The sequence below is a fragment of the Hirundo rustica genome, chromosome 3 (assembly GCF_015227805.2).
Source record: "Hirundo rustica isolate bHirRus1 chromosome 3, bHirRus1.pri.v3, whole genome shotgun sequence".
Classification (NCBI taxonomy): domain Eukaryota; kingdom Metazoa; phylum Chordata; class Aves; order Passeriformes; family Hirundinidae; genus Hirundo; species Hirundo rustica.
In genome coordinates, this window is record NC_053452.1 from 92,213,157 (window position 1) to 92,240,019 (window position 26,863).

The following is a 26,863-nucleotide window of genomic DNA, read 5'->3' on the forward strand; positions in this document are numbered from 1 at the left end:
GTCCTGAAATGTTTTGCACAACACATCCTTTCATTGCAATGTGTACTCTGAAACCATTTGTGCTGGATGAATTGCTGAGGTCTCACAACACAGTAACAGATGAGAAGTTTTGCAATAAAGTGCCAAAGTGTAATATAATGAGGAGAGCCTTGTTCTGTAAATACAGCCTAATACAATAATATAAATAGTAATCAACCATTTGAGTATTACCCATTCTCCTACGATTTCTATGGCAATATAATGGAACAAATACTGAGATGATTATACCTATGCAACATTCATGAAATTAATGTCACTACTTGTTGCACAGTCACTACTTGTATTATCATCATAATTGACCCCCTGAGATCTTATTTAATATATTTAATTTGGCTCTAGAGACACAGAGCGATAGACAATAACTATGCAGTGTACTTGGAAATGTTTTTCCATTATTGCATTTTTTAAACGCAATTTAATTAACTACCAGGTGAAGTCTGGCACTTCAATATTACAGACAGCTACACCACGTCAGAATCAGCCCTCCTAACCCTCACTATCCTCTTTTCCTCCTCCTGCTCCAAAATATTTCTACCATTTATTCTGAGGATAGCAAAACACAGGTTCTAAGAACCAAGTACACCTTCTGTTCTGATCACCAAACCTCTTTTAGTCATGTCACATAGCACCCAGAACACCTAAGAATTTTAAAGGAAAAGCTAAGTTTATATGGAATAAGAATTAAATTCCAACATGTACATTACCAGTCTTCAATAACCTTAACAGCTTCTCTCTGCAACAGGACATCAGAAAAGTTCAACACCAATGAAAAATCATATCAGTAAGTTCACTGTCCAGAAAACATAAACTAAACTTTTAGCTATCTCCTGCAATACAACAAGAAAAGCAAATGCAAGCTATTAGAAAATTATGAAGGCAGATAACCACGTAAGGCAACTATACAAATACTTTTAACTGTATTTATCTGTCTAGTCCACATGGTAAAGACCTATCTGTTCTGTCCAAGAAATACACACAAAAGATGTGCAGTAGGGGAACTTTCTACCTATCAATAACAGGGGAAAGTGTTCTGATTCTGTCAGCAAAGAATAATATGATAGTAAACCCGGAACTCTGAGGAAGGATGCAATTTTACTTTGAAAAACACTGGGAAGATCCATTTTTTATAATGAACAATCTTCTTAAAACTACAGGAGAATTCTGCCTTTTGCTCAATTTGGCAACTTTCATATAGCTTAATATGTCTAGAAAAAGCAGATCTGAAGACCAGCAGTAGCTCTTCAACAGGCATAACTAAAACCAAAACAAAATTTATCTGAAATGTAAGTAAGACTATTTTCTCTAAAAAGTGAATGTATAGAAGCCTTCTGCATTACCTTTGAGAAAGCTATTGCAGGTCAAGCTAGCCACCACATACACCACCTTAAAGTGAAGCTATCTCTGTTACCTCTTGAAATTCACACAGCTGGAAATTTTATCTTGCAAAACTTATGGGCGAGAGAGCTACATTAATTCTAGAAATGTGATCTTTATCTATGGGTTTGGTAGTTGTTATTCTGGCTGAAGGATTAGTAAAATGTGAGCTGACCAAACTACAGGAGACACCACCTCACTCTAGCCAGCAGTAGAGGCAGTAATTCCTCTGAAGCTTTACTTCCACACGTGCAGAATTGAGTGTCAGCAAGTCATGGCAACGAGAAGATGGAACGGAATATTCCAGAGATTCTTCATGGGGACTTTCCAAAGAGCATTTATAAACCTAATCCTTGGAATGAAGGATCGGCAAAGAAACAGCTGCTGATCAGTTCTAGCACACCATAGACAAGAAAATATTTACCTAAATCTGCCGAAGTATGTCATGCATGATTAAAACAACAAGTGTTCACAATGCTCGGTTTTAACACTTTTCTTCCTGCTTGCAATGCTCCCATCGACAACTAAAATGCTTTTGGTATTTAGCAAGCAAGTTGTGTTCTGTCACTGAGAACAGAAGCAGGCAGAGGTCCTACCGAAAAGGACGTAAGGCAGCACAGAAAATCCTTGGCAAGATGGAGGGAACCCATTAGGGACCTTACTCTGCCCTTTCTTCTCTTGCCATTGATATTGCTGCTGTATTCCCAGTGCCATGTGGGCTGCAGCTGGTTGGGTAGCAAGATGATAATATTTGTATTAAGCTCTTCAGAATGTTCATATTCAGTTGTTATGCTGAGAAGCTGCCAAGCTTTTTCTGAGGAAAGCAAACAGAAAGGAAATGCCAGCATTTCTGACAGCGTATGACTCTGCTATACCACAATGGAAATTCATGACAAAAATGAAAGGTACTTTTCTAGCCTCTGGCATTCTCTGTGATGAATTTCAAAGACTTGCTGCTTCAGATTTTTTTATTATTATTATTTAAAAGAGTATTAACAGCTTCAATACGTGGGTTCTCATGGGTTCTCGTAATATTTAGTGAATGTTTAGGCTACTTGAATTAATATTATAATGTTATACTTTTTATTTTAAATTTGTTTATAAGTAGAAGCACTTACTTATTGATGTATGCAGCATTTAGTGACTGCACAAAAACAAATAATGCACAACAGGGTGATAAGCCTCAATTATTTTATTTAAAAGTCCCAGTAGTATGAGTTGACCACTGCAAGGTTAAAAACTCTTTCAATACATGAAATTATTATCTCACACCTGAGAATAAGGGAAAGAGGGATGCCTCAAATGCAGGGGAGATACGAGGAAAGCAAAGGGACAAAAACATTTTTTAAAATGTACTAAAATTGCCCTTTCAAATTACTCCTACTTAAAAATGCTCCTCATGACACTAGTGTCCTCTAGTAGACTAGACTGGACATTAATACTTCTAAGAGCTCTTCCTGTGATTTCTTTCAAGAAATATTATAATAATTGACTGCTTATCAAAGAGTCAAAGTAAATATATGAGATTTCAGCTAATCCAGATAAAAATTCTAGAGAATATTTTAGGGGTTTGCCACTTTTAACAGTACATTTTGGTAGGGTTTCTTATATTGGGGATGGACTGATGTTCTGAGTCAGTCTGCCTTCCCACTGATTCACTTGGTTTCCTCAAGAGTCCTGTATATGTTTTCAGCACTAAACCCCTCTTCCTGAGAGCTTATATATTGAAAAATACTAGACAATGTATAAAACCCCATAATATGAATGAACATTTACAGGCTGTGAACTTTAATCTAGAACAAAGGCATTTCTTAAAGGATAGGACTTTTTTGGAATTTGTTAATTAGTCACTTGGAAACAACGAAAGATTCTCTTCTTCAAAGGCAGATTTGCAGGAAGAAGAGATGATTCAGACAAACTTTTCCAGACCAGGAAGGACAATTTTGCTTTTAAGTTTGCTTATGTAAGAGCTGTGTACTGTTTGTCATCTTTTAGACCTTAATAGTAAACTCATTTCTGAAACTAAATGAAATGGGAAGAGCTGAACATCTAATATTTGTATTTTATAAATAAGCTACATATTTAAAATATCCCGCATGGGTTTCAAGGCTTCTGCTAGTGTGTATATATATCAGTCAAAAAAAAAAAAAAAAAACCAGAAAAATGTAACTACATAGTTCAACTGTACAATACTTCCTGAAATACCTTGCTCTTGCTTACAAGAATAAGTAGGTACAACAGGTACAACTTGCACAGAAGAGAATCCAAAAAGAAAGGCAGGTATATAACACAGGGATGGAAAAAGTGCTGACTGACTCCATAGATGCTGGAAAAGAATGGAATTAGATGAAAATAAGTGTCTCAAAAGCGGGAAACACTTATTTTTGCATTTCTATGCACATGAAAATTTTGGTGTATCCAAGTCAGCTGACAAACCTGACGTGTTTCAGGGTGGCTTATGATTTGGAAAGGTAAGACTCTGGAATGCCTACATGCAGTACATTAAGCACAGTCCACATGGATAGCCTATCAACATTTTTAGCAAGTGGAAAATTAAAAGCATACAGTCGTGGAAGACTTGTAAGCCTTGTGAGACGTACTGTTAAGACCATGAGTCTTATACCAGGGTGACCTTGCATCAAGTAAACACAAATTCATGCAAAGACTAATATTTTTTAACATGGAAGACATTGCATCCAAGAGAAAACAAATATATTTTCATAGGCAGTGCCCAATTAAAAAAAAAAAATTAAATAATCAGGTTTCAAATCAGTGAAAGGCTGCAGACCAATGAGCATGACCTGATTATATAACTGATTTAAATGACCTTAATACTGAGAAACAAGTCCTAACTACATCATTAATTGTTGAAGGTTAGTCCTCTATAGACATTCAAAACTTTCTTCCAAAAGGTAGACTGCATAAGGAACACTAGTAGATAAAGTGTTTCAGAGATAAATGCAGAATAAAAAGAGGAATAAAAATTGGGAATCCTTGCAGAAGACATTGTTGTATGTCCATAGAACCCCAACTGAGACTAGAACCCATTCTAGTTAAACACCTCCTCTAGTTCATGGCCTAGGGAAGGTAATACCAAAGTGAAGAAAGGAAGCTTCAACAGAGGCTCCTGTTAGTCTTTGGAAAGTAGTGGCCTAATTTCATCGTCTTTATGTTAAGGAGGTTAAGAAGGAACATTACAGTGTACTGCAAAAGAGTAATATTTGTTGCAGCTGCAATTAGCAGACCTGGATGGTTCACACTCAAGACAGCAAAATAATTTTTCTGTTGGTCATTTTTAATTAAACTTTTGAGTATCAGGGAAATAATGCTTATGGCCACAATTCAAAAAACAGCTTGATGACCCAAGCTGGTTGCTCAGCCTGACTTCTGAAAGGAAAACCAACAGGAGTCAATGAATGAAGAAATGAAGGCTAATCACATATTTAGGGAAGGGTAAATGGGAAAACACCTTTTCAAATATTGCTTATTTCATTCTTTTTCGAAATATAGCTTTTATATTCAGCTTTGACATGTGCTTGAGAGTCAGTAATAGATACAGGTATACACACTTAAGGACTGGTTATTGGCCAGATGTTTAAAGCAGTTGTGAGATCAAAATCAAAACATTTTGATTGCATGTATTTCTAGCACCCTGTAAGGCTCAATGATATAAAAGGTTTTCATACTGCTGTCACAAAAGAGGAAGCAAACCCATCGTAATTTACAGATTATTGTAATTAATAATCACTACTGTTTCCCCTATTTCTGTTCGCCCTTCCCTTCCTTCTGTGACTGCCTTTGCCTTACTTTGCTCTTCCCTCTCCTTCCCCCCTAGCACTTCACACCCTTAATTCTTTCCTTCTCCCTTCCTGTCCTTTCTTCCCTCTTTCATGGGAGGAACTCCAAACTCATTTAAATTCGAGACTGAAAAAAACCTGATATTGGATACTGAATGTGGGCTTAAGATGGGTTTCTATGCATTTTATACAAGCTTAAAAATACTCCTCTTTTTATTCCACATTTATGATTATACTCTTATGATATTCACAATAAAGCTTTTATTTACTGCTACAACTACTATTTGCTTCAATGCCACTAATTTCAAATTCTATAGATATACCTAAAAATGTGTAAGGAGGTCAACTCAAGCAATAACATGGTTAGAGTAAACAAGAAAAATACAGAACACAGGCTGTTTAAAATTACTGGCTACAGGTCAGTTATGGGTCAGTATAAAGGAAAGCCAGTGATCCTCTGGTATAAATAAAAGAGGATGAATAATGAAAAGTTTCTGCAGGGTTTAGCTCTGCCAGATTGTCTGTTCACCTTTAAAAATTTTCCAATTTAGCTACATGACATAGTAAAATGCATTTATAAGTAAAAAACAGCATGCCTAGACAACACCTGTAGTAACATTTATGTTGCAAAAAAAGCAACAGCAGTGGTGTCAGATGAGTATTCTGAAACACATATTACAGACATAATGTATGCCTGCAAAAGTCCACACGGCACATAGTTACATCCGAATGCCAGTAAACGACCCAAGCAGGTGATTTAAACTATTTACTTTTTTAAACACACTGCCAACTGAGCAGGAACCTTCCATGACTCTCATGAGATGCAGATTACACCACCTGTTCACAGAGCAGCCACAGCTACTTGTGCAATATATTGCTAATGACTGTGCGCTGGCAGACTGCATTTCAATTTCACCTGTTTTAAAGACAGGTTTTGAAACTAATTAATTAATTGTTGTCTGCAAATCATGTTCAGGTCCTCAGGTGAAATCCATTACCCTGGCATGCTAGATTATTTATTACAGATTAAATGAAAAAGGAAAAAAAAAAAAAAAAAAAATTGCAGACTAGTCTGAAAGCATCAGCAGAATGTCCTAAAGATAAGAAAAGATTAAACTTGTTAATAAGTAATTATATGCAGCTTTTCAGGAAGAAAACAGATTCAAATTTTTACACACAATAACATATGCAGCAAGATGTCTGAAATAGTAGGGAACCAATTATAAAAACCCTACTCAAACCTCCCATGAAGCAAACTGAACTGAAAAAGATAAGTAATGCTGCAATTCTTGTAGCCCAGTGGAGTGAATAGTGAATTGGAAGTAAACGAGGTGCTAAACAGAATTTAATTCCTGAATCAAATGCTGCATTAAAAAAATTAAACAATAAAAGAATTACAAGTAAAATTATTACTAAACAGTTAAAATTTCAGTACCAATACTATGCTTTAAAAGTCTTGCATTTATAAAAATTATTTCTATTTTTAAATCTTTTAAAAGTTTTTTAAGTGAAACCTGACAATTCCTGTTCAAGTGTGAATCCTGCACAGGTAGTGTGGTATTTGAGGGAGTAGTAAATCAAGGGATAAGAGACGGAATTCAAAGATACAAGTGAAAAAAATTTAAAGAAACATTTCTTCCTTACTCGTTTCTGCCAGGTTTTTGCTCAACTGATCTTTTGCCTCTACGTGAGCTGACTTTTGAATAACCATCTCTGTCAAGCAAGAAGCAATACAGCTGTAGAATTATCTTGGTGACACTATTATTTTGTAAATGCAGCTAGCAACAGCTTTCACTGATCTGCATACAGTTCTTCCACAAGACCACACAAGTATTAATTCATCACTTGCAATTTGATACTGCAATTATGCAAAATCAGATGAAAGATTATTTGATTCCTGTGAAAAAGTCTGATCAGGTATTTATAACACTCCATCTTTGTTATCTACTACTCTTTCCATTTAAATGTAAAGGCTTATTTTTAATGGTTACAAGTTCATTAAGTGTATTCATAATGTTTTCTTAAATCAGAGCCCTATGCCACTTCCAGGACACATCAGGGGAGGAGCAGACACACAGCCAGGATGCAAGACTTCCTTCCGCAATCCAGCCTCAGCCTCAGCCACAGCTGGGCACGATGGTCTGCTCCTCTCATTTTTCTCATTCTTACAAGGATGGGATGCATAATGAAGCACTCGTTCAAGAATCATTAAAATGAGCAATTATTGAAATAAATGAGTTATCACTGTGCAAGTAACTGAACCTTTTATACTCAACTGAGCTAGTGACCAAGTTAATGGCAAGTTAAGAGGGTTTTTTAAATGGGTAGAAGAGAAACGTCTTCCACTGTACAGCTTCATGTATGTGAGAACATTCCCCTTTCTACAAAATATTCCTCCTAATGCGCATTGCATGCTAGTTCACACACACCTAACCTCCATTGGGGTAATGATAATCAGAGATATCATCAGGAGGCCTGCTGAACATCTGCAAGAAATGCAAAACATTGCAATGTTAGGGAAAGGTGGTATCCTCCAAAACATCGCAGCATATGCCTGAATTTAAGAATGGAGGAAAAAGAAAATCAGTCTCAGGGGCACTTACTGCATGCAGCTCTTCAGTACCTTTCTTTGCAAGATTCACTGCCTATTGGTGCCAGTGAATCCCCTGCAGCCACAAAACATTCCTGCGCTGAATATCTGTGTACCTCAAGGGTATACATGCTAGGAAACATGAGGGGCAGAGAGGAAAACTCACTTCTTTTGCCATCAAAAGCAGAACCTTCTAATAATAAGGTGCGAAAGCAGAAACCCCACTGACCAAACCACCCATGGATTTACATTAAGCCATGTTCTGTTGGTAAATTGGCTCTGCTGGAAAATGTGCCAAGCATGCTAATGGCTAAATATACTAGATAACTTTAGTTGTTTGAAATAAGGATGGAGATGAGAACATGCAATATACATATGTAGAGGAGAGGTGAGCATTTTATTCCAAGAACACTTTACAAAGTGCTGCTTTTTGATGCAAAATAGTGCCTTTCAAATAAGTATTTGTTCTTACAAAGTACCTTCAGGTCTCAGGAAACATCTTCCCTTGAGTAACCTGCCCAGTCCAAGTTCATGCCAGAAAGCCTCTCCCCATAACCAGACTGCTATTCTCCCTGTGCCTTGTGCACGCATGGAATCCACATTTTCTGTAGCAGTGTGCACACATGCATGTAGAGGATTGCGCACACGCACACACACTGACTGAAAAAACCACATTTTATTATTTGCCTCTTTCTTTTAGATAAAATGTTTCAAATCAGCACTGCATTGACAAAAGAAAAAAAGAGCAATCACTTCAGACATAGTAAGAGGACAGTTTTTATCCTTTTTTCTTGCTCACGTAAAAAGGTGTACGTCTTTTCCTGCTCTTCAGAGTCTTTCCCTGTAATTCTGAATCGGCTTTCACGTGTTGGTGCAGCGTGGACTCACTCAAGATTTGAAGTACAGCTGTCAGGGAGGAATTTTTTCAGAGTCCATTATAATTTTTGGTTTACTGTGACCAGCAGTTGGTAATTAAAAGACGCTCCAGTCTCTTTTCAAACGTAGAAATGCAATATACATTACTTTCATTGACACAGGAACAATTTTTGCAATGAAACAAGAGTCAGGTATGCCAAGGTAAGACTTTCATGACACTTCTGTGGGTGACTGAGCATTTGCTGAAATGCAACCTAAGTTAGTGTCCTAGTTTGAAATACAGGTGTCTGCTAGGGAAGGCAGGAGCCTCCCTTGGAACCGAGAATGTAAACCCTCTCCCTCTGAATGATTATAATTTTGAAATTAAGGGGCTCTCAGGCAAAGGTAAGAGGGTAGGAATAATAGTTTTTTACTAGTATGTGTAACAAGGCAAACAACAATAACTATGGCATTAACAACAAAACAGAACCAGGAACCTCGTGACAGCCTTCTCGGTCGAGATGGGAAGGGACAGAGAGGCTCGATTTCCAAAGCCCTGGGGCAGTCTGACCCCGGTGCCCCCACAGGACTCTGAGGAGCACCAAGCTGGAACAGCAGAAATGGGCAGGAATCCCGGGCTGGTGGATGAGATGTACCAGAAGATCTGTGGTGGTAGCTGGAGCTGTGGGATGTCCCGGCAGGGCACGGGGTGTGGGGCTACAGCCTAGCAAAAAGATCCAGAACAGTGCTGAAGAAAGCGGCGGCCCGGCTCCAGCAGGGCAGGAAAAGACAAGCTCAGAATTCCTGGAAACACGAACAGATGGGGGTAGATCCCTAGGACTGGACTCCAGTGATGACAGTGAATTCTCCCCGCAGTAAGCAACAGCCTGACCGTGCTCCTTCCGATGCCGAGAGCGAGAGAGAGCAGCTGCCCCCAGCCCCATCCTTTACCTGCCCCCAAAAATCTCCTGGTATCTGCCCCTTCGGAGGGAAGCTCCCAGAGACAAAAGAAGCGTAGCCAGCTGCCACACTCCTCTCTCGACTTTGGCCACTCCTTCATTTTGCTTAAGTACCCATAAGCACCCAGTAGTTAGTTTCCCAGCAATTTATGGGAAAAAAATCTGTAAGGGAAAAAAACCAAAAACAACAACAACAAAACTCAAAACAAATAATAATTTTAAAAAAATAAAAAGGAAGAAATCTAACTCCCAATAGTCCAACAGTTAGACCCACTATTTCAAGTGAACAAAAATAGTTATTTTCTTGTTTCTCACTGATGCATAGAGGAGCATTGTGAGAAAAAAAAGTAACATCAGAAGATGGATAGATAATGGGGAAGCAAACAACTGTTTCATATTTGGATATTACTGAAATATTTCTACTTGAATGCTCTAAAGCAAACAAACAATCTCATAAACAAAACAAATACACAAAAAGCTGATGCCAAATATAAACTTTTTAACCATTGGAACCACCTGAAAAAGGTAGATTTCAGCATAAGCTCTTGAAATTGTATTCCCTACCTTAGCACGAGTACCCCAAACTATCTATATGTCTTCACAAATCACTCTGAGATTATATTCATATTTACAGATGAAGAGTCTGTGTTCTATAAGGAATTTGTATCTAAGTCTTCCAAGTCCTAGACCAATATATTTATTCAGATTTTTTTTATATTCAGAGAAAAAAAAAAAAAAAAAAAAAAAAAAAAAAAAAAAAAAAAAAACCTGTATTGGATTATGTAACCTAAAAATGTGTATTCTCTTTCATCTGTTGAAAGCTGTTCTTTTGGGAGATGTTTTATCCTTCTCTCACCCTTCCAGGGGGGAGGTGGCAGATGCCTTCTGATAATGGCCCAGCCATTAAAACCAGGTGGGGCACTATTTCTTATCTCTTTCACCACGCCTCCATCCTCCAGGGGGACATCTTCTGATAATGGGCCATTAGGGCCCACCAATGACATGACACATTCCATCATCCCATTGTGAGATGCTCCACACAGTGGGGGAGGAGCCAACTGCTCCTAGGTAGACAAAAACTGGGATTGAAGGACACAAGGTATCCTGTTTGTCCACTGCATTCCTGGAGGAAGACTGGACCCATCTTGTCACCACTGGACTTTCTACAGGACCATCTCTACTCCACAGAACCACTTCTGTTACTCCAGGAGAACTTATTTGGACTGCTTCCAACGTCCTGACCAACAGGGTGCCAGGTCTTATGCCTGACTGTCAGGGTTTTCCAGGATTTTTTTTGCTTCCTTGCTTGTTTTTTTGTACTAGTATGTTTGTATTTTCCTTTTTTAATATTCCTAGTAAAGAACTGTTACTCCTATTCCCATATCTTTGCCTGAAAGCCCCTAATTGCAAAATTATAATAATTTGGAGGGAAGGGGGTTTACATTCTCCATTCCAAGGGAGGCTCTAGCTTTCCTTGGCAGACAACTGTCTTTCAAAATCAAGACACATCTTTTTTTAAAGGATGTAAAAAAACCTTTAAATGAAGACAAATAGAGGGAACTGGAAAAACATGTAAATCACTCCCATTTGATCCAGTTCTAGAAGATATTAGCATAGAAATATATTCTTAATAGAGTAATGTTATTTACAACCTCACAAATCATCCCTGGAGCAACTAAAAACCCAGAAACTTACTGAAATTTGTTTCTACTACTTCTCTGTCATAAAAGACTCTGGAAGAATTACCAGAAAAATAAACATATTTTTAAATTCCTCTTAAATTAACACTTAAATGCATACAGAAAGCTTTTCCTCTCTAAAGAGCAAACCATTCCATAAATGCAGGAATAACATTTTGCATCTATTTTTATCTGGAAAACTGAACACATGCAGGGCATGTGTGTGTGTGTGATGCTGCTGTCCTGTGCAGGGACACCTCAGTCAGCCCATGGCCAATGAGCTTTGCCACTGACAAGTCTGGTCACATTAAGGTGATGCTCTGAGGAGGTGAAGGCACCCTGCTCTTCGGAGTGCCCTTGTGCACTGATCCCTGCTGGGTCAGCAGATTCTCAGAGGCCAGCAGCCAGGGATTCTGGAGAGGCTGAGCATCCCAAGGTCCCGATGAAAGCAACCCCTGCAGCTACAACTCAGCCTGAGCCTCACCTCACCCTCCAGTCCTTCATTTAGAATTCTCTGCACCTCCTGTTTTGGCTGACTGTCATGTTGAGTGATGAGATACACAAGCAGAAAGCTCAAGCAGGCTTGGTCTGGGCTTGCAACCTGGGTTTCCTCAAGCAAATTCCATCATTTAGAGAGAAGTGATTGTCCAAAAAAACCCTTTATCTCCTGGGCAGTTATGAATTAGCTACCCAGAAGTGCTGATGGTAAGACTAGCACCCAGGTGTTCTAAGGTCAGATTTTTTTCTCAGTATCAGCTCTTCGAAGATGCAACACTGGCAGGCTTGTGTTGTGCAAGGAGTCAATGTCGTTATCATTACAGTCCCTTCTGACACCAAAACCTGTGAGTTTCTCAGTTTTATCAGCCTCTGCTGATTTTGCAGTCCAGAAATGGCTACAAATATGAATAGGGAGAGGCCAAACAAGCTACATGTTTTTAAAGGCTACAAACACTGATCACAGGCTCACCTTTACCCAGCTCTTTTTCAAAACAACTTCCAGTAAAATCAATTAGAAAATCATATCTGAAAAGGAAAGCAATGACAAGACTCATGAGCACAGTACAAGCAGTGGCACATAATCAAGAAGTACAGAAGACTGCTTTATACAAAAAAATAGCATTTATTAAAATACCAGAATAACTGCTAGTCTTGGGGGGACATCATGTCTCTATGAGTGAGTTCAAAACTCCAGGCCTGCCACTGGGATTTTGAGGGGAATTAACATGGAGCATAGGAACTCTCACTAGATACAGTGCAAAGAGCCATTCACTTCAAGTTCCCAGGCACAGAGAACCCCAAAGCGTGCCTAAAAAAGCCAAGGAAGAAAAAACTAGAGATTCTGTGAAACACTGAGGAATATTTTACAACTCAAAAACAAATGAAACATTTAAATTGAGATTTTCTTGGTTTTGTGGTTTTGAACAAATTTGAGAATGGAAGGAAAGAAGAGTGTACAGTTTATAACCATTAAAATCCTTCCTGAACAACCCGCTGACCTTCAAGAGCCAACCATGACTTTGAAATTAATTAAACTATCCTACGTGAAATACCATTCTCAATTTTCATAATGCATTAATTTAGTCAGCTATGTTCATAATTACAATGAAAGATTTTAGGCATACATCATATTCACAGGTGTTCTGCATTTCAGACTGTGGCAGCTGCTGACAGCAAGCTTTTCAATGAAATTCCAGTGTGTGTGTTTATTTATATTAATATTTTGTAACTTGTTAATGCAGATTATTTAAGAATATTTAATGTCAGTTTTTACTTACTTTTTTTTTTTTTTTTTTAAACAGGTAAAATTATTACTTTTATTTAGTTTATATATTTTATAAGCATAAAATTGATCCAAAGAGGATGCTTTGCATTTTTGCCATTTCAGGTCAAAATCCAATTTAGAGCCACAGATCAGCAGCTAAAAAACAAAACCAGAATTACTTACACAACTACACTGTAATTGCTTTATTCATAGTTGTTGAAAAAGAAAAAATACATATAAGTGTATTTTTACTGTAATTTAGGACAGTCAGTGGAATTCACTAAAATTAGAAAAAAGGAATAAAATACTGGATTATTTTTAACTTTTATGTTACAATCCACTTTATATTTTCAAATTTCTCCTTACTAGTACCTTAAATTCTAGTCAAAGTGATTTCTTTCATAATCTCTAAACTGGAGTGTATTTAGCATAATTTTCAGAAACTTCTCCACTGTTAGGACAGCAATATCTCCAATCAGCATCAACAGGAAGCTTTTTTTTTTGTACCATATCAGGGATTTCCTTTCTTTGGGGAAAATTTTAGATTCTTTACACAGATTCAGCCAAGACTGATCAAAGAGACTGCCCAGATTTAGATCTACTGAGTAAGGAAAAATTATGCTTAAACCTACGTCTGTATCTTTTTGCATGCACTATTTATATTATGAATCTCCACCACACTGTATGACGACAAGCAGCTCTGACAAAGTTCCATTTTAGTTTTTAAAACTAGAAAGTCTGTGTGAATGTCAGTGTGAAAGGCAGCCAACAATAACACTGTTACTTTTTTAAAACAAGTCAGAAAGATTTCTATATTTAGAATTAAAATGCCACAGCTTTTTGTTTCTCATTCAGTATCATATTTCCACAACAGGTAATTATAACTGTGCTCCTAGAATGTTTCAACAAATGTACTTAGCTGGAAATCCCCCCAAATCTTTAAACACCTAGATTTTTGTGGTATTTTTGAACTAATTACATCCTATGGAAAAAGCCTGAATCTATCTATCTATCTATCTATCTATCTATCTATCTATCTATCTATCTATCTATCTATCTATTTATCTTATGAGGCTTTCAGAGAGAGTACTTAGTTTTGTAACTTCAGTGCTTGCATTAAAGTACTGTTAATTACATATTTCAGAAATTAGGTATTTTTTCTTTTCAAATTATCTATGTTTTTTGTTATGTGCAGTCTACTCCCTTAAAAACAGATAGCTGGGTTATGAACTAGACAGTAACACATTAAACTGAAATTTTTTTTTTCTTTTATTTTGTATCTCAAAGGGCTACTTTGTATAATTAAATTTAGCAAATAACCTGCTCAAACAGTATGAGCACAGAATTTAGCAGACTATGAAATTCTGATGCCTCAAATTTTTTAAAACACAACTAAGAAAATTCAGAATAGGTATGCCTACCTATGTACACACCATTTTGTATCAATATGTCATAACTGTCCATTTCTCGAGGTAACTGTTTTAATTTAAGAATATGGAGTATTTTTAAAAAAATAAATCCATAAAATATTTTGGACAGTTCTACCGCAATAACTAAATTCCAGATGTTTGCTTCTTACTGTTTTTTCTTTTGTTTTTCTTACTTGCATGCATGGTAAAAGTGCACGTGTGCTTTTTGCAATACATTTTGTAATAATTTTTAAAGCCTTAAGAGTACAAATTGAGAAACTTTTCCATGGAATTTTCCTTGCAGTGTACATAAGCTCAGTAAACATGTGTAATGTGACAGAATATAATAAAGCCTGTATCCCCCACATAAACTGTTAAGGTTTGCAAGCAGAGGACTTAATCATTTCGGATGAGGCTATTAATAGGAAACTACAGAATAAATTGTTCTTTGACAGACATTCTATATTGGTAAAATATATTGTTGCTCTTTATGTATCAACATGATAAATTAAGTCTCGCTCTTGTATTTCTTTTGAAGAGACCAGCCTGTCTTCTATAACATTCATATGTGCATCCATCCCACTTTTGCAGGACCTGGACCTGAATGCAGGGATCAGTAAAGGGACTGAATAGCATCTGGGGAAAGGAAAACATTCCGTTGCTTTCATGACTTTGCTTGGCTTTCAGATATTCAGTTATTCAACAGTTTTTGTTTAGAATAAAAGAATTACAGCAGTCTACTTGGACACATTTTTTTATGTGCTGACAGTGGATGCAATCACCTGAAGATGTGGCTCATTTTGGACTACAAATGTACTGCGGCATGATTTAGGAGGAAGAGATTAATTAAATGTTCAAGATCAGATCCTTAATGATATATGGCCATATCCCTAGGCATCAGTCCTGCAAACATGTGCATGTTAAGTTAATAGAACCTCTCATGTATACAAATTACAGTATTTAAATCCTCCCAGAATTACGGATCTAATTTTGCTTGAAGGAAAAAAAAAAAAAGACCAAAACAAGTGTGTTCATTGAGCAGATATTATATTTTTGTCTCTCTGCCCTTCACTAAATATTCCCCCAAAAAAATTCTTGTCAAGTTTTATTAGATGTACTGTTTGATAAAATGAGATTAAAAGCAACTGTGTATACACGTCACGGTTGTAATTAAACAGCCCACTGTAATTTCTGATGCACAATTGCTCGATCCCTAAACTTTTTAATTTTTGTTAAAATAGTCCTGTTCAGAAAATATACCTTCCCAATATTTAATGTCAGATATGCAATTTATAATAAAAATCAGAAACCTGGCAATAAAATTGATTTGACTAGCAATTCAAAAGCATTGCTGTGTTTCTAACATCTTGTTGGTGTTTTACAAGTTCTTACTAAGAGTGACAGAGGAGGGAAAAAGATACAAACACTGTACTGCAAGCACAGTCTTCAGGTCTGCTGACTGGCATCCTCCAGGGCAGCCACATTTCTTTATTGACCTAAGAGGGAGACATTATTCCAAACGTCACACCTGAAACTGCTTTCCAGAAAGATGCCAGAAGTGTCTGAGCAGGCAGCAAATGTTCACCTGTCTGCGGTGCACAGTGAAAGGAGGAAGGACAGAGGAGATAAGATAAGGCTGTTCAAAGGACAGAGCTGGGGGGGGGGAGGGGGGACAAAGAGGGAGGGAAAGGAAAGAGGAACTACGACACAAAATGCATGTATGATGGATTCCTGTAATACTCTAAGTGTGGTCACTTCAGTATGCACAACTTTTGTGCCTTACTCCCACCCCTTTGATACAGAGTCTCAGGTGATCAATGCTCACCACCACAGAGTAGAGCCCAGCTGATTCAAAGATCTCTGTATGTCTTAAGCTGTATGATGTTCTAAGACTCCAGTAACCTCAAGCTGCCAGCATTTTTACCCTGGGTGCAGGCTCCAGGGTGTTACGGTCCCTCCAAAGGGCTAAACAGTGTTTAGTTGCTGTGCTTGTTTCTCGTAAGTATCAACTAAAAGGACTGGCAGAACCCCTGTTCCTCTGACTTGCCTCTTTCCCAACACCCAAGAACAGCACATATTTTCCTTCCTTTGCCCTCCTTCCTCCAAAAAGTACCTGGAGCTCTGACTTTGAAAGACACTGGCATGTACACAGAAGAGCTTCCTGAGCTCTCAAGAACTCATTGCAAAGACTGTCTAACTCCTCCAACTTCAAGATGAAGAACAGAGCCTTTACTTGGGACAGGAATCCTGTAACGGATGATTGCAATATCCAACCATGGCACTTCAGATCTGGACTAACTTTCATCATTAAACTTATGCATAAGAAATCAAATCGTCTGACTAATGAGTTTTCTGTCACAAGTGGCTTACTGATACTCAGTAATCCCGAATTCATTAACAAAGTAGATGATGATATTACTGCAATCATTTTGTGCATCATAAAATCCATTAGAAAATATAGTGATATTACTGGTGCTCATGTTATGCTAAAACATTAAATAGGGTGATAGCAAATAAATAAACAAATAGAAGAATCAATCATAGTTCCCAGTTTAATCCCCATGTTCAGTCTCCTCATTGCAAAACTTTATGCTTTGAGCAAAGTAACATAGTTTTTGTTACATTTTAAAGCAACTTTCTATAGACTTGCTAGAGTACATACTGCTGTAAAAGTTAGACCTGTAGATAGCTGCATTTTTAGGCCCATGCTCAGCAAACAAAGGTTACTGATTCTTATCAAACACATTCAGTGCTGCCGCATAGGCCTGCCTACTATTTAAAAAAAACCAACACCCTTAAGAGTGACTTTTCAGGCCATTATTGCATGCCTGCGCTAATCCACTATTAGTCAGTGACAGGAAATTATCAGAACAGCAGACAGCTTCAGATATTTCTGTGCTCTGTCATGCTGGATGGAAACCTAGTTGCTTTGACAAGGAGCATCTCCCTGGCATTTGAAGCAAATCAGTTTTGCTGGCTTGACACTGTAACTTCTGTTTGCTGCCTCTGATGTCTCTAATCAGAAGGCACAGCACACTAGCAGGGAGCTCTGAACAGCTTAAGAAGAGCTTAGTCCCTTACAGGGTATTTCTTGAGAAAGGTCCCACTGGGAATCACAGTTTTCTTCTGTTCTGGTTATTTCATCTCATCCTCAATATTATTTCTTCCTTATCAATCAAAAGCCTAAAGAAAAACACTAACTACAATGTCTTCTGTGGGCTGATGCCACTCAGATTAACCCAAATTCAAAGGTGATGTTTTAGTGCTTTACCTAGTGCTTAAGCCATAAAAGGAATTTATTGAGCTGAAGTGCAGCCTTCTTGGCAATGAGTGCCTGCAGCTCCAGGAAACAGCATGAGAATAAGGCTGAGATGTTCTAGCTGCTGTTTGAACTGAAGGCACACCTATTTGGCTACCCGAACACACAATCCTGTGCTACTGTTCGAGCCTGATTGCCAGTGGATGATGCAGATCTCAAAGTTTTCTTTTCATCTCTAAGAGATATGGCACATAACTTCTCATATTATCCTATCACCCAGCTTTGTCTCTGATAGCAGGATCACTGGCAGAAATGGAAAGGCCTGAGGAGATCTGGTGCTGCAGTTAGCAAAAATCCCTGGATAAAAGATCCACCAAGAAGCTTTCTGAAGGCAGCTACATCCTCACACTCCTTGCTGGGGAAAGCAGGGGTAACCATGGACCCTGTTTTTGAGGAATCTCGTCTGTTCCCTCACACCGTACATCTGGGCAGTCAGCATGAGCACTCCAGACCAAGAGACAGAACTGGTTAAGATAAACTGCTCCTAGATAAGATATGAGAACACCCTGTATACGTCACACCCTCCTTATCTCAAGCTAAGAAATGCTTCATGCTTTTACAAATATATTTGAAAAGTAAGCATTATACAGCTACAGTTTGCAACTTTTATCAGGGAAGTACTGATTTTCATCAGAAATCAGTCGGCATAATTCCAAATTCACAACAGTAATTTTTATCAAAAACTAAAACCACAGAGGCAAGAAAATAAAAAATGGCCCCTACTTGCTCTGAGTACTATTTGCTAATGTATAATATTCTCACACTTTTGGTTTATAACTGTATCTTAAAAAAAAAAAAAAAGTGATTTATATTCATTTAATGCTCAATGTATCCCAGTAGTCTCATTTACAAAACTGCACACGCTTTGGTTATGTTCTTTGCTGGCTAAAGATAAAGGAGAGCATACAAATTCTGAATCCACTGTTTATACTGTAGCAGTGGTATGTCTGTACTGGCTGGTACCAATCAGGAAGACTATGACACCAGTAACGTGTATGATATACAGACATGCAATGAAACTTAATAATGTTTACTGCTTCAGAAAACAAACACCTAAGATATGGGAGAAGATGACAAACAAGGGCAAGGAAAGCAGAGATAGTTTAGTTGCTTATAATTCTGTATTTATAATGCAAAAAACAGTACTATAAATTCAGCTGGCTTACTGATCAGTGGACTGTATACTGAAAAATTATTAACTGTTGATCAAGCAAGCCATGGCCAGATCTTGCAATTATTTATTTTGAACAGCTCTATTGAGGTGAGTCATTTTATGGACATCTGCAGATCTGACAGTAAAGTAGAAAGCTCAGCACCGGTTACACCCTGTTATGGTTGTGATGGCCAATGCTTCCTGCCTTCCAAAGGTAAATTACAGTAGGGTTTTACAGAGCAAAAGCCCTCTGAAGTCTCAGGCATGCTGACAGCATTTATGAAAATGTGGACTTTAACTTCTCTTGCAATTTTATTGTATCTTTATTAGAAAATGGTTATAGCAGGCTTTATCAGCAGGCTAAAATGGAAGGCATGATTACACAGCTATCTGTAGTAAGGTCTGGACTTCTTTTAGAGAGGTAAATAATAACGTGTACTTTGACTCTTCTATCATGTGTGTTGGAATACCTGCAGTACTCCTCAAGGAAAATAATGTAGCATTAAGCAAGTAATTCTGAAATAATTACAAGCGAAGCAGACACTCAGATCTGATACATGAGGAAAGTTAATACATGTAACTCACTGGCATGCAATCCCACTCCTTCCAAACAGAAGAATGGAAAATTTTGAACTTCTTCTGTTTTGTCAGCACTTCACTTTCTATGTAGATTCTATCACACGGTGTTACACAAATATTACTTCGGTACTGCAGGTATCTACACACCAAGCTAAGCTCATTTAAAATTCTACCATAGATAATACAATATTTTACTTTTCAAATTCTGATAAATAACAAATTCAAAGTTTAAAATTACCCTAACTGTGTCCCCCTCAAAGCAACAATGGCTGTGCTGGAAAGCTAATATAAGTTCAAAAGCTACGCTAAAACTGCAAAAGATGAAAAAAGGCTTATGGATTTATGAGTGTGAAGTGATTAAGGCTATAGTTCTTCAGGCAAGATTGTTTCCTGGCTGAAAAAAAAAAAAAACCCAGGAAAATGGAGATCTCTCCAGGAGAGGAATTCAGATGAACAAAAATAGCACTTCAACACTATCAGTACTTTTTGGACTAGCAAAAAAAGGAGAGGGACAAAACCCAAATACACTAGTCTGGGCACTGAAAGAAGCATTTTGTCTGGGAAAAATTATTTTAAATCAACGGTTTTGTATTTATAGCATATTTTGATCTGTAATTGCTTCAGCATAATGTAGTACAAAGTTATTGTTGAATATGATAAAGAACACTTTAATCTACTGAATGTGCAAAAAGCATAAATGACTTCTTAATGGAGCTTTTGTTTTGACTGACATTTATGTCAATGAGAGAAAACGCTTTAATGTAAGGAATTGCTACAAAGCATATGTTTATGCTTACTTCTCATATGTATGTGAATGAGACAGACATTAATAAAGAAATACAGCCGCCTGCAATAGCTGACCTTTAATCTTCCCTACTCCATTTTTAAATTCATCACAGAGGTGTGGTATTTTGATAACACATTAGCACAGTTCTGACATAAAAATGGCAAAAATATATTATTTAATTATTATTAATTTATTATTATATATTATTTAATTACTTCTTTTTAAATGAGTATTGAAGATGTCAAAAGTCTTGCAAAGATAGAAACCTGTGAATAAAAAACTACCACAACTAATTAAAAATTACGTTCTCAAAGATTCTCACTCTCCAGGCTCTGAACTCTGCTTGCTCTTCAGTTTTGGATCCTTTCCACCTTACAGGAGCACTACCCGGAAAACACTGTGGGTTTCATGTTTAGAGCACGGAAGAACTGGATTTCACAAAAGTCTCATGCTTTCCCGATCATAAAACTGCTTGCAGATGTGTCCCATCGATGGCAGCCCTCTCTGCCTGCACTGTGAGGCACTGCTGAGACTGCTCTGGGACCACCCTTACATGGGGGGAGCAGGACAGCAGGCAGAGGGGGGGCACAGCCAAGTAAAGCAGTGTGAAGATTCCAAAGGAAAATCCAAGCAGAGAAAATGCCTGAAATAACTACTTGTGAGCAGCACTACTTTGTGATGACAAAAGTTGATACTGGGTCACACAGTAGCGGCAAGAGCAAGACAAATCATCTTCCAACATATGGCATGTACTCTGTGGGAAATGATCTCAGTTTCTGAAATAAATCTATCACAAACTAAAACCTATGTTTCACCTGCACACCATACACACGACTGTCATGCTGGTTTTCAACCATCAGGAAACCTTTTAAGAGAAGTTGAGAGGAAGTTAATGATGAACTCACCCTTCAGCAGAGCAACTGAACCAAAAGGCACCTGCTGAAATCCTTGTGGGGCAGAATATCTTGGCAGGGAAAATGCTGCCTACATGTTGTCAGCCAGAAACTGAGTGCTTCTATGTGTTACTCTCACCTTAAAAAATTACATCCACTGATTATCTAACACTTTAGAGATAATACAGAAATTATCTGAGTGGGACAACTACTGCATTTAGCTATTCCTTCTCCCTGAATTCAGCAGATTGCTCTGGTTTTTACATACAAAAAGGTGCAGCCCCTCTCTCATCTGCTTGAACTGATGCAATTAGTGAGCTAAGACAAGCACTGCCACAAGCACAACTCATTATCACTGTTCCAGTCTGTGTTCAAATTATATTTTAAATAGTTGGCAAAGAGTACTGGTGAAAGAGAAATAAAAGATTGCACAACACATCCGCATTCTACAAGTTTTTTTCTGTATAGAAACATTACTGTTCATATAAGCATATAAGAAATTGATTTTCTTTCATACTAGACTGCAGCCAGTACTAGACTATTATTATTGTATTATATGCATGACCAAATGAGATTAACAGTAAATAACAGTGAATTAATAATGAACAATAATGAATAATATTTAATAGCAAATAATAGTTAAGTGATTTTTTTTCTATGACACAAACTTTCACTCTGCCTGAAACAACACACAACAGAATTAAAAACAACAACAACAAAAAATTTCCTTTTTATATATTTGTAAAATGAGTCAAGTGTTTTTATCTGACGAGGTCCAATGTTCTAGAAAACAACGCGGTCATTACATTTTGTAGATAACTCTCTCACAAAAATTCAAAAGGGAAACCTTTTTGACTAAGTGCTTACCTACAGTGTGTCCAGGAAGCCTAATAACAGGTTACACTGATTCACAGTGTAAAACATAATTTTTTCCCAAGGGTCCAAGTTTTGCAACTTTTCTCATTAAAAACCCCAATCATGAGTATTTCAGCAAAAACAACTTCCTTTTTTTTATTTTCCTCAATTATAAAACATTAACAATTCAATTTTGTGTTTAAGCTTCTATTATATTCTAAGCAATTATAAGCAATTATATTTTAAAAGAATTCTTACAAATATCACTGACTTCATGAACTCAGGCTTACAACTGCTAGTCTATTTGAATAAAATAAAGTCAGTGAAAAGTATTGCATATTTTTTGAATAATGCGCTACCTCATACATTCCACCATAAATCCCAAAAGTATGTCAGGAAAGTCTGGAAGTGTTTTCTGGTATGTGCTACAAACCAGTAACCCTTGGGCTGTCTAAACAACATGGTTCTTTAAAAAACAGGTTTTAATTCTCTCCAGGAAGAGCAGATCCTTATGTGGATATTAGTCTGAACTGCACCTTCTCTCTAAAACTGTGTAGGAACACCTCTGTGGTCGACTGAGGAATCTTGGTACCGCAGAAGAGAAAAACACACTGCCAGAAGGCCCCTTTGGTGCTCTATCCTGTCCCTTCCCTCTTGCCTCACCCTGTCAATCACACCTGAGAAAATGGTACAAGAGGTTTCTTGCACACCAGTACCAGCCTCGTAACAGATGGTTTCGAGGCAACCCTTATGAAAAGTCACAGAGAGAGAACACTTCATTATTGAAGTCTCTGTGTTAAAGTGCACTAAAAGAAGGAAGTTTCATGTTAACCAGCGTCAACCCACTACAACCGTACACAGATGAGTAATAATCTTGATATCATTTCCCAGATGAATAATCTTCTCAGTAAAAACTGCTAAACATTATCACACAGCACAGCCATGATGAGTCAGGCTGTAGGAGCACCTCAAGCCTCAGAGAAGCCGGAAACCTGCCAATGATTAAAGGTAGAAGCCTCCAAAACGTAAGAGAAATAAGACTACCAGCTTGTTTACAAAAGTCTCCATCATTAAGGTCAGACAGACCTTGCAGTGCTTTTTCCTCACATGGTTATATCAACATGTGAGAAAGACTCGTGTCTCCCCAGCTGACACAGTCACGCCAAACAGCCTCCTTGTGTGAACACAGGTTATGTTGACAGAGGAGGGTGGATGGCAAGCTGTATCATTTACAGATGAGGTCTAGTTACACCAACTGTAAGCCCCATCTTGTTGACATCTTGGTTTGACCTAAGGCACTCTGCTAACAATCACATCTATCCCACAGAAGTGCTGTACTACATGGGTGACAATGTAATGCTATGCTGTGTTCAATACAGTTTCCCTGCTCTAACAAAACTTCAGAAATATATCACAAGCATGGATTCATCTCTTTAAAATGGCTAGCTCATTTTTCTAGGATTTAACAGTATTGATCCTTTTCTGTAAGAATTCCATTATTATATCACCTGTACTTTAGAATAAAGGTGATGTCTATAATTTTTATGCTGCTTGTGTATTCCAGAAATACGTGACAAGATTTTATTACAACACTTTTCTATAGCCACTGGTTTTAGGCTAGTGTAGTATGGCCTTACAAATGATTTTCCTCTAGTCAGGAAAAAATCAGTCAGCAAGCAAGTTGCTTAATGTTGTTTACAACATCTTCTTAAGGTCAAAATTAACATACATAATAATCATTTTAAGGAGTGACACCATGATGCATCAAGCATGAAAGAGGTCAAGAATAAGTCCACTAATAGTGTCATCTTATCCTTATATATACCCAATATTCAAAAGCATCTAGTTTTCAAGTTGCTCAGTGTCCTTCATGAATTTTTGGGATAGTTTATACATATAAATACACACCAAATGGGTTTCTTCATGGAGCGAATCAGTGCAGAAACATTCTCTGCTTTGCCCTTGCAGAAATTGGTTCCCTACTACACCGAGTTCTCAGGTAGCCCAGGGAAATCAATGCCTAAACTCAGACACTCAGGCTTGGTGCTTAGATTTAAGTGGTATGAATATGCCCACCTCCAACAGCCTGTTTATTTTCACACAAAAGTTTACTGAAATTCCCATAGATTTTGCTTAGAGCTGTGTTGGCTGAACGTGATTTGCTGATTTATTCTTTACGGGTTTCTGTTTTTCATGTGTAATATTATCCTATTGCCTTTGAATATTCTCAAGACTACACATCTCCACTACTACCTAACAAAGAACAATGTTTACTATAACTACATTTTTTAAGTGTCTTAGGAGAATTGCACTAGGCTGTTCACAAAGGGCTCACCTAGTGTAAGCCTGATTTAAATACTTTACCTTACCTAGAAATACTTCCAATTTTTCTATGCATCTGTAGACAAGAGGCTGAACAACACCGTGTCTCAGATTTAACTGCTGGTCCCTGAAGCAACCAATCTATATCACTGTAACAAAAGTGTTATGGTTATTGACATTATGGTTGTGCTGATCAACCAAACCAAATTTCAGCTGTCAGATTTGACAGTGACACACATAAAACATCCTCTTTATAAAGTGGAAGCAACACAAACACATCAAGCACATCAGGGAGCCAACATACTATGCATTCAACCTTCTTCCAAAGCAAAGCAAGAATCACACCTAATTTTTTTTCTACAGCTGCATTCAAGGAGCAACTAAGGGGGAACGGCCTAACTTCACGGCATTTCAAGACCTTGAAGGCAAACTGAACTAGTCTTCTCAACAGTGTTTTAGTGGATACATTAGTAGGTCAGGAGCTGCATCTGCAGGGTACTTCGGGCAATTCACAGTCGAGTCTCACTACATGCCAAAACAGAAAACATCAAATCTCACTCAGAAAGGAATAAAGAGGGAGGGAATTAATTAACTCTTCCTTGAGCATACAGTCATTTTAAATTATAAACTGTAGGATAAAAGGCCTAGTGATAACTCTATTATGGCAACAAATTATATGTTTTATCTAAATATAGCAAAGACATTGTAAAAAGATGCAGTCCTTGCCTGCCCTGCCCTGTTCAGTCCGTTTCCACTGCACACATTTACACGAATATTTCAGCCACTGAAGTGTTTACAGAGGTATGTGAGATAGAGCCCATTCTACCAATTTAAAGCTCATAGAGTCATGCAAAACACAATTGTATTTCACAGGGAAAATTTGAGAGTGTGACATACTTGCCAAAAATACTTCTGAAACTTGGTCATACTTTTTACGAGGTATTATTTGACCCTGTGTCAAACAGATCTGCATGCTAATACCTTTTTTGGATTCTTTTTTTTAACTGATATTGTTTTAAAAATTAAAACTTAAAAGTTTTAAACTTTTAAAACACTGACAGCAAAAGCAGTTTGTACATACAACATTCTGTCACTAAGGTGTAAGCTGGGTGTGCTGTAGGAAACTCAAGATACAAGTGCGCCTAATTGGAGACAAATACATTTGGAAAAATGTCCAAATTTTCTAGTCATTAGTCAGAAATGAAGGCAAGATACACAATTAAAATCTATTTCTTTGTTGCCTACGCCTAGTTTGTTTTTTTCATTCTGAGTCTGACTTCTGCAAGGACATGTCAAAATCATAAAACCTGACTCTCAAGGTACATAAGTAGATGAATTTCGAGGTGATGTTTTCTTATAACTGTCTGCAATGCCAAAACAACGCATGTTCCCACTGATGCAAGAGAGAAACATTAGTATAAATCCTGAAGTTATACAGAATTGTATCATTTTATGTATATTCAACTGAGGTCAAAGAAAAGGTGTGCTGATTATCTACAAATTTCTCATGCACTGGTCAGCATTACAGTAAAATGGTAATTATTCGTTATAATGGTAGGATTAATTAATCCCTCCAATTAACCCTTGATCCCTCTGAATTAAGGTTAATAACACTGGTGCATGTGACACAAAAGGACTCATCTCAGTCTGGGAAAACCTTTCCGACTGAACTGTGAGGAACCAGATAAATTTTTCCTGCCAGGACAAAAATAAAAATTAAAAAATCCCTTGTAATAAAACACCAACTAGATTATTATTATTGCCACTTTTTCCCCAATATTATTTTTCATGTTTACCTTTCTTGCATCTCGTATCATCTTCCGAACAGTTTCCTTTATGGTGTAAGGCTGTGCTCGCGGTGGATGAAAAAGCAGATCAATATTTGTGCCACCAGAAATTCCAGGCATCAGATAGGGCCAACCTAGGTCAAGATTTGGAGCTTCCACATCTGATTCAATGGGCCAGTAGGTTCCCGAAGAAGAGGTGTCATCAATGGCATGGTTAGAGGAATAAATTGTGTTTTGGGGAAGTTTGTGAACATTGTTCAAAATATAATCAATTTCTTCATCTGCTAGGAACTCTGAGCATCTCTCTTTGGAAAGAAATTCTTTGTAGGCTTCTAAACCTCCTTCTATCAGAGCATCAATAGCTATTCGGTACCATTCCTTGTAATGAGGTTCAATATAGTTGTCTGATCTGCATTCATCATGTAAGGAGGACAGCAAAGAAGAAGTTTCCATTTTCACATATATTTTGTATAAAGTCTTTTAAGCGTCCATTCATGAGCACATGAAATGTATCTGCAAAGAGGAAAGTAAGTAAGAAAACATTAAGAATATTTCTAGGTATCTATGACACACACACAGTTATTAACTAAAATACTTTTCCCGTAAAGTTGCTCTAACTTTTTCTAGCATCTTCCACAAATTTAAAAATATTTTTAAAAGGCTCAAGGACTACTATTGCCACAAATTAAATACTAAAGAGATAG

At 37.4% G+C, this 26,863-nt stretch overlaps 1 protein-coding gene across 1 annotated transcript in view; it reads right to left on the reverse strand.

Moving 5' to 3' along the window:
• Positions 1-26,612, reverse strand: part of FAM83B (family with sequence similarity 83 member B) — a 46,612-nt gene extending 20,000 nt beyond the window's left edge. The window contains exon 1 of the mRNA XM_040059882.1: positions 26,169-26,612. Coding sequence (XP_039915816.1) covers positions 26,169-26,612 — 444 coding nt within the window. The remainder of the gene's footprint in view (positions 1-26,168) is intronic.
• Positions 26,613-26,863: the final 251 nt, after the last annotated feature.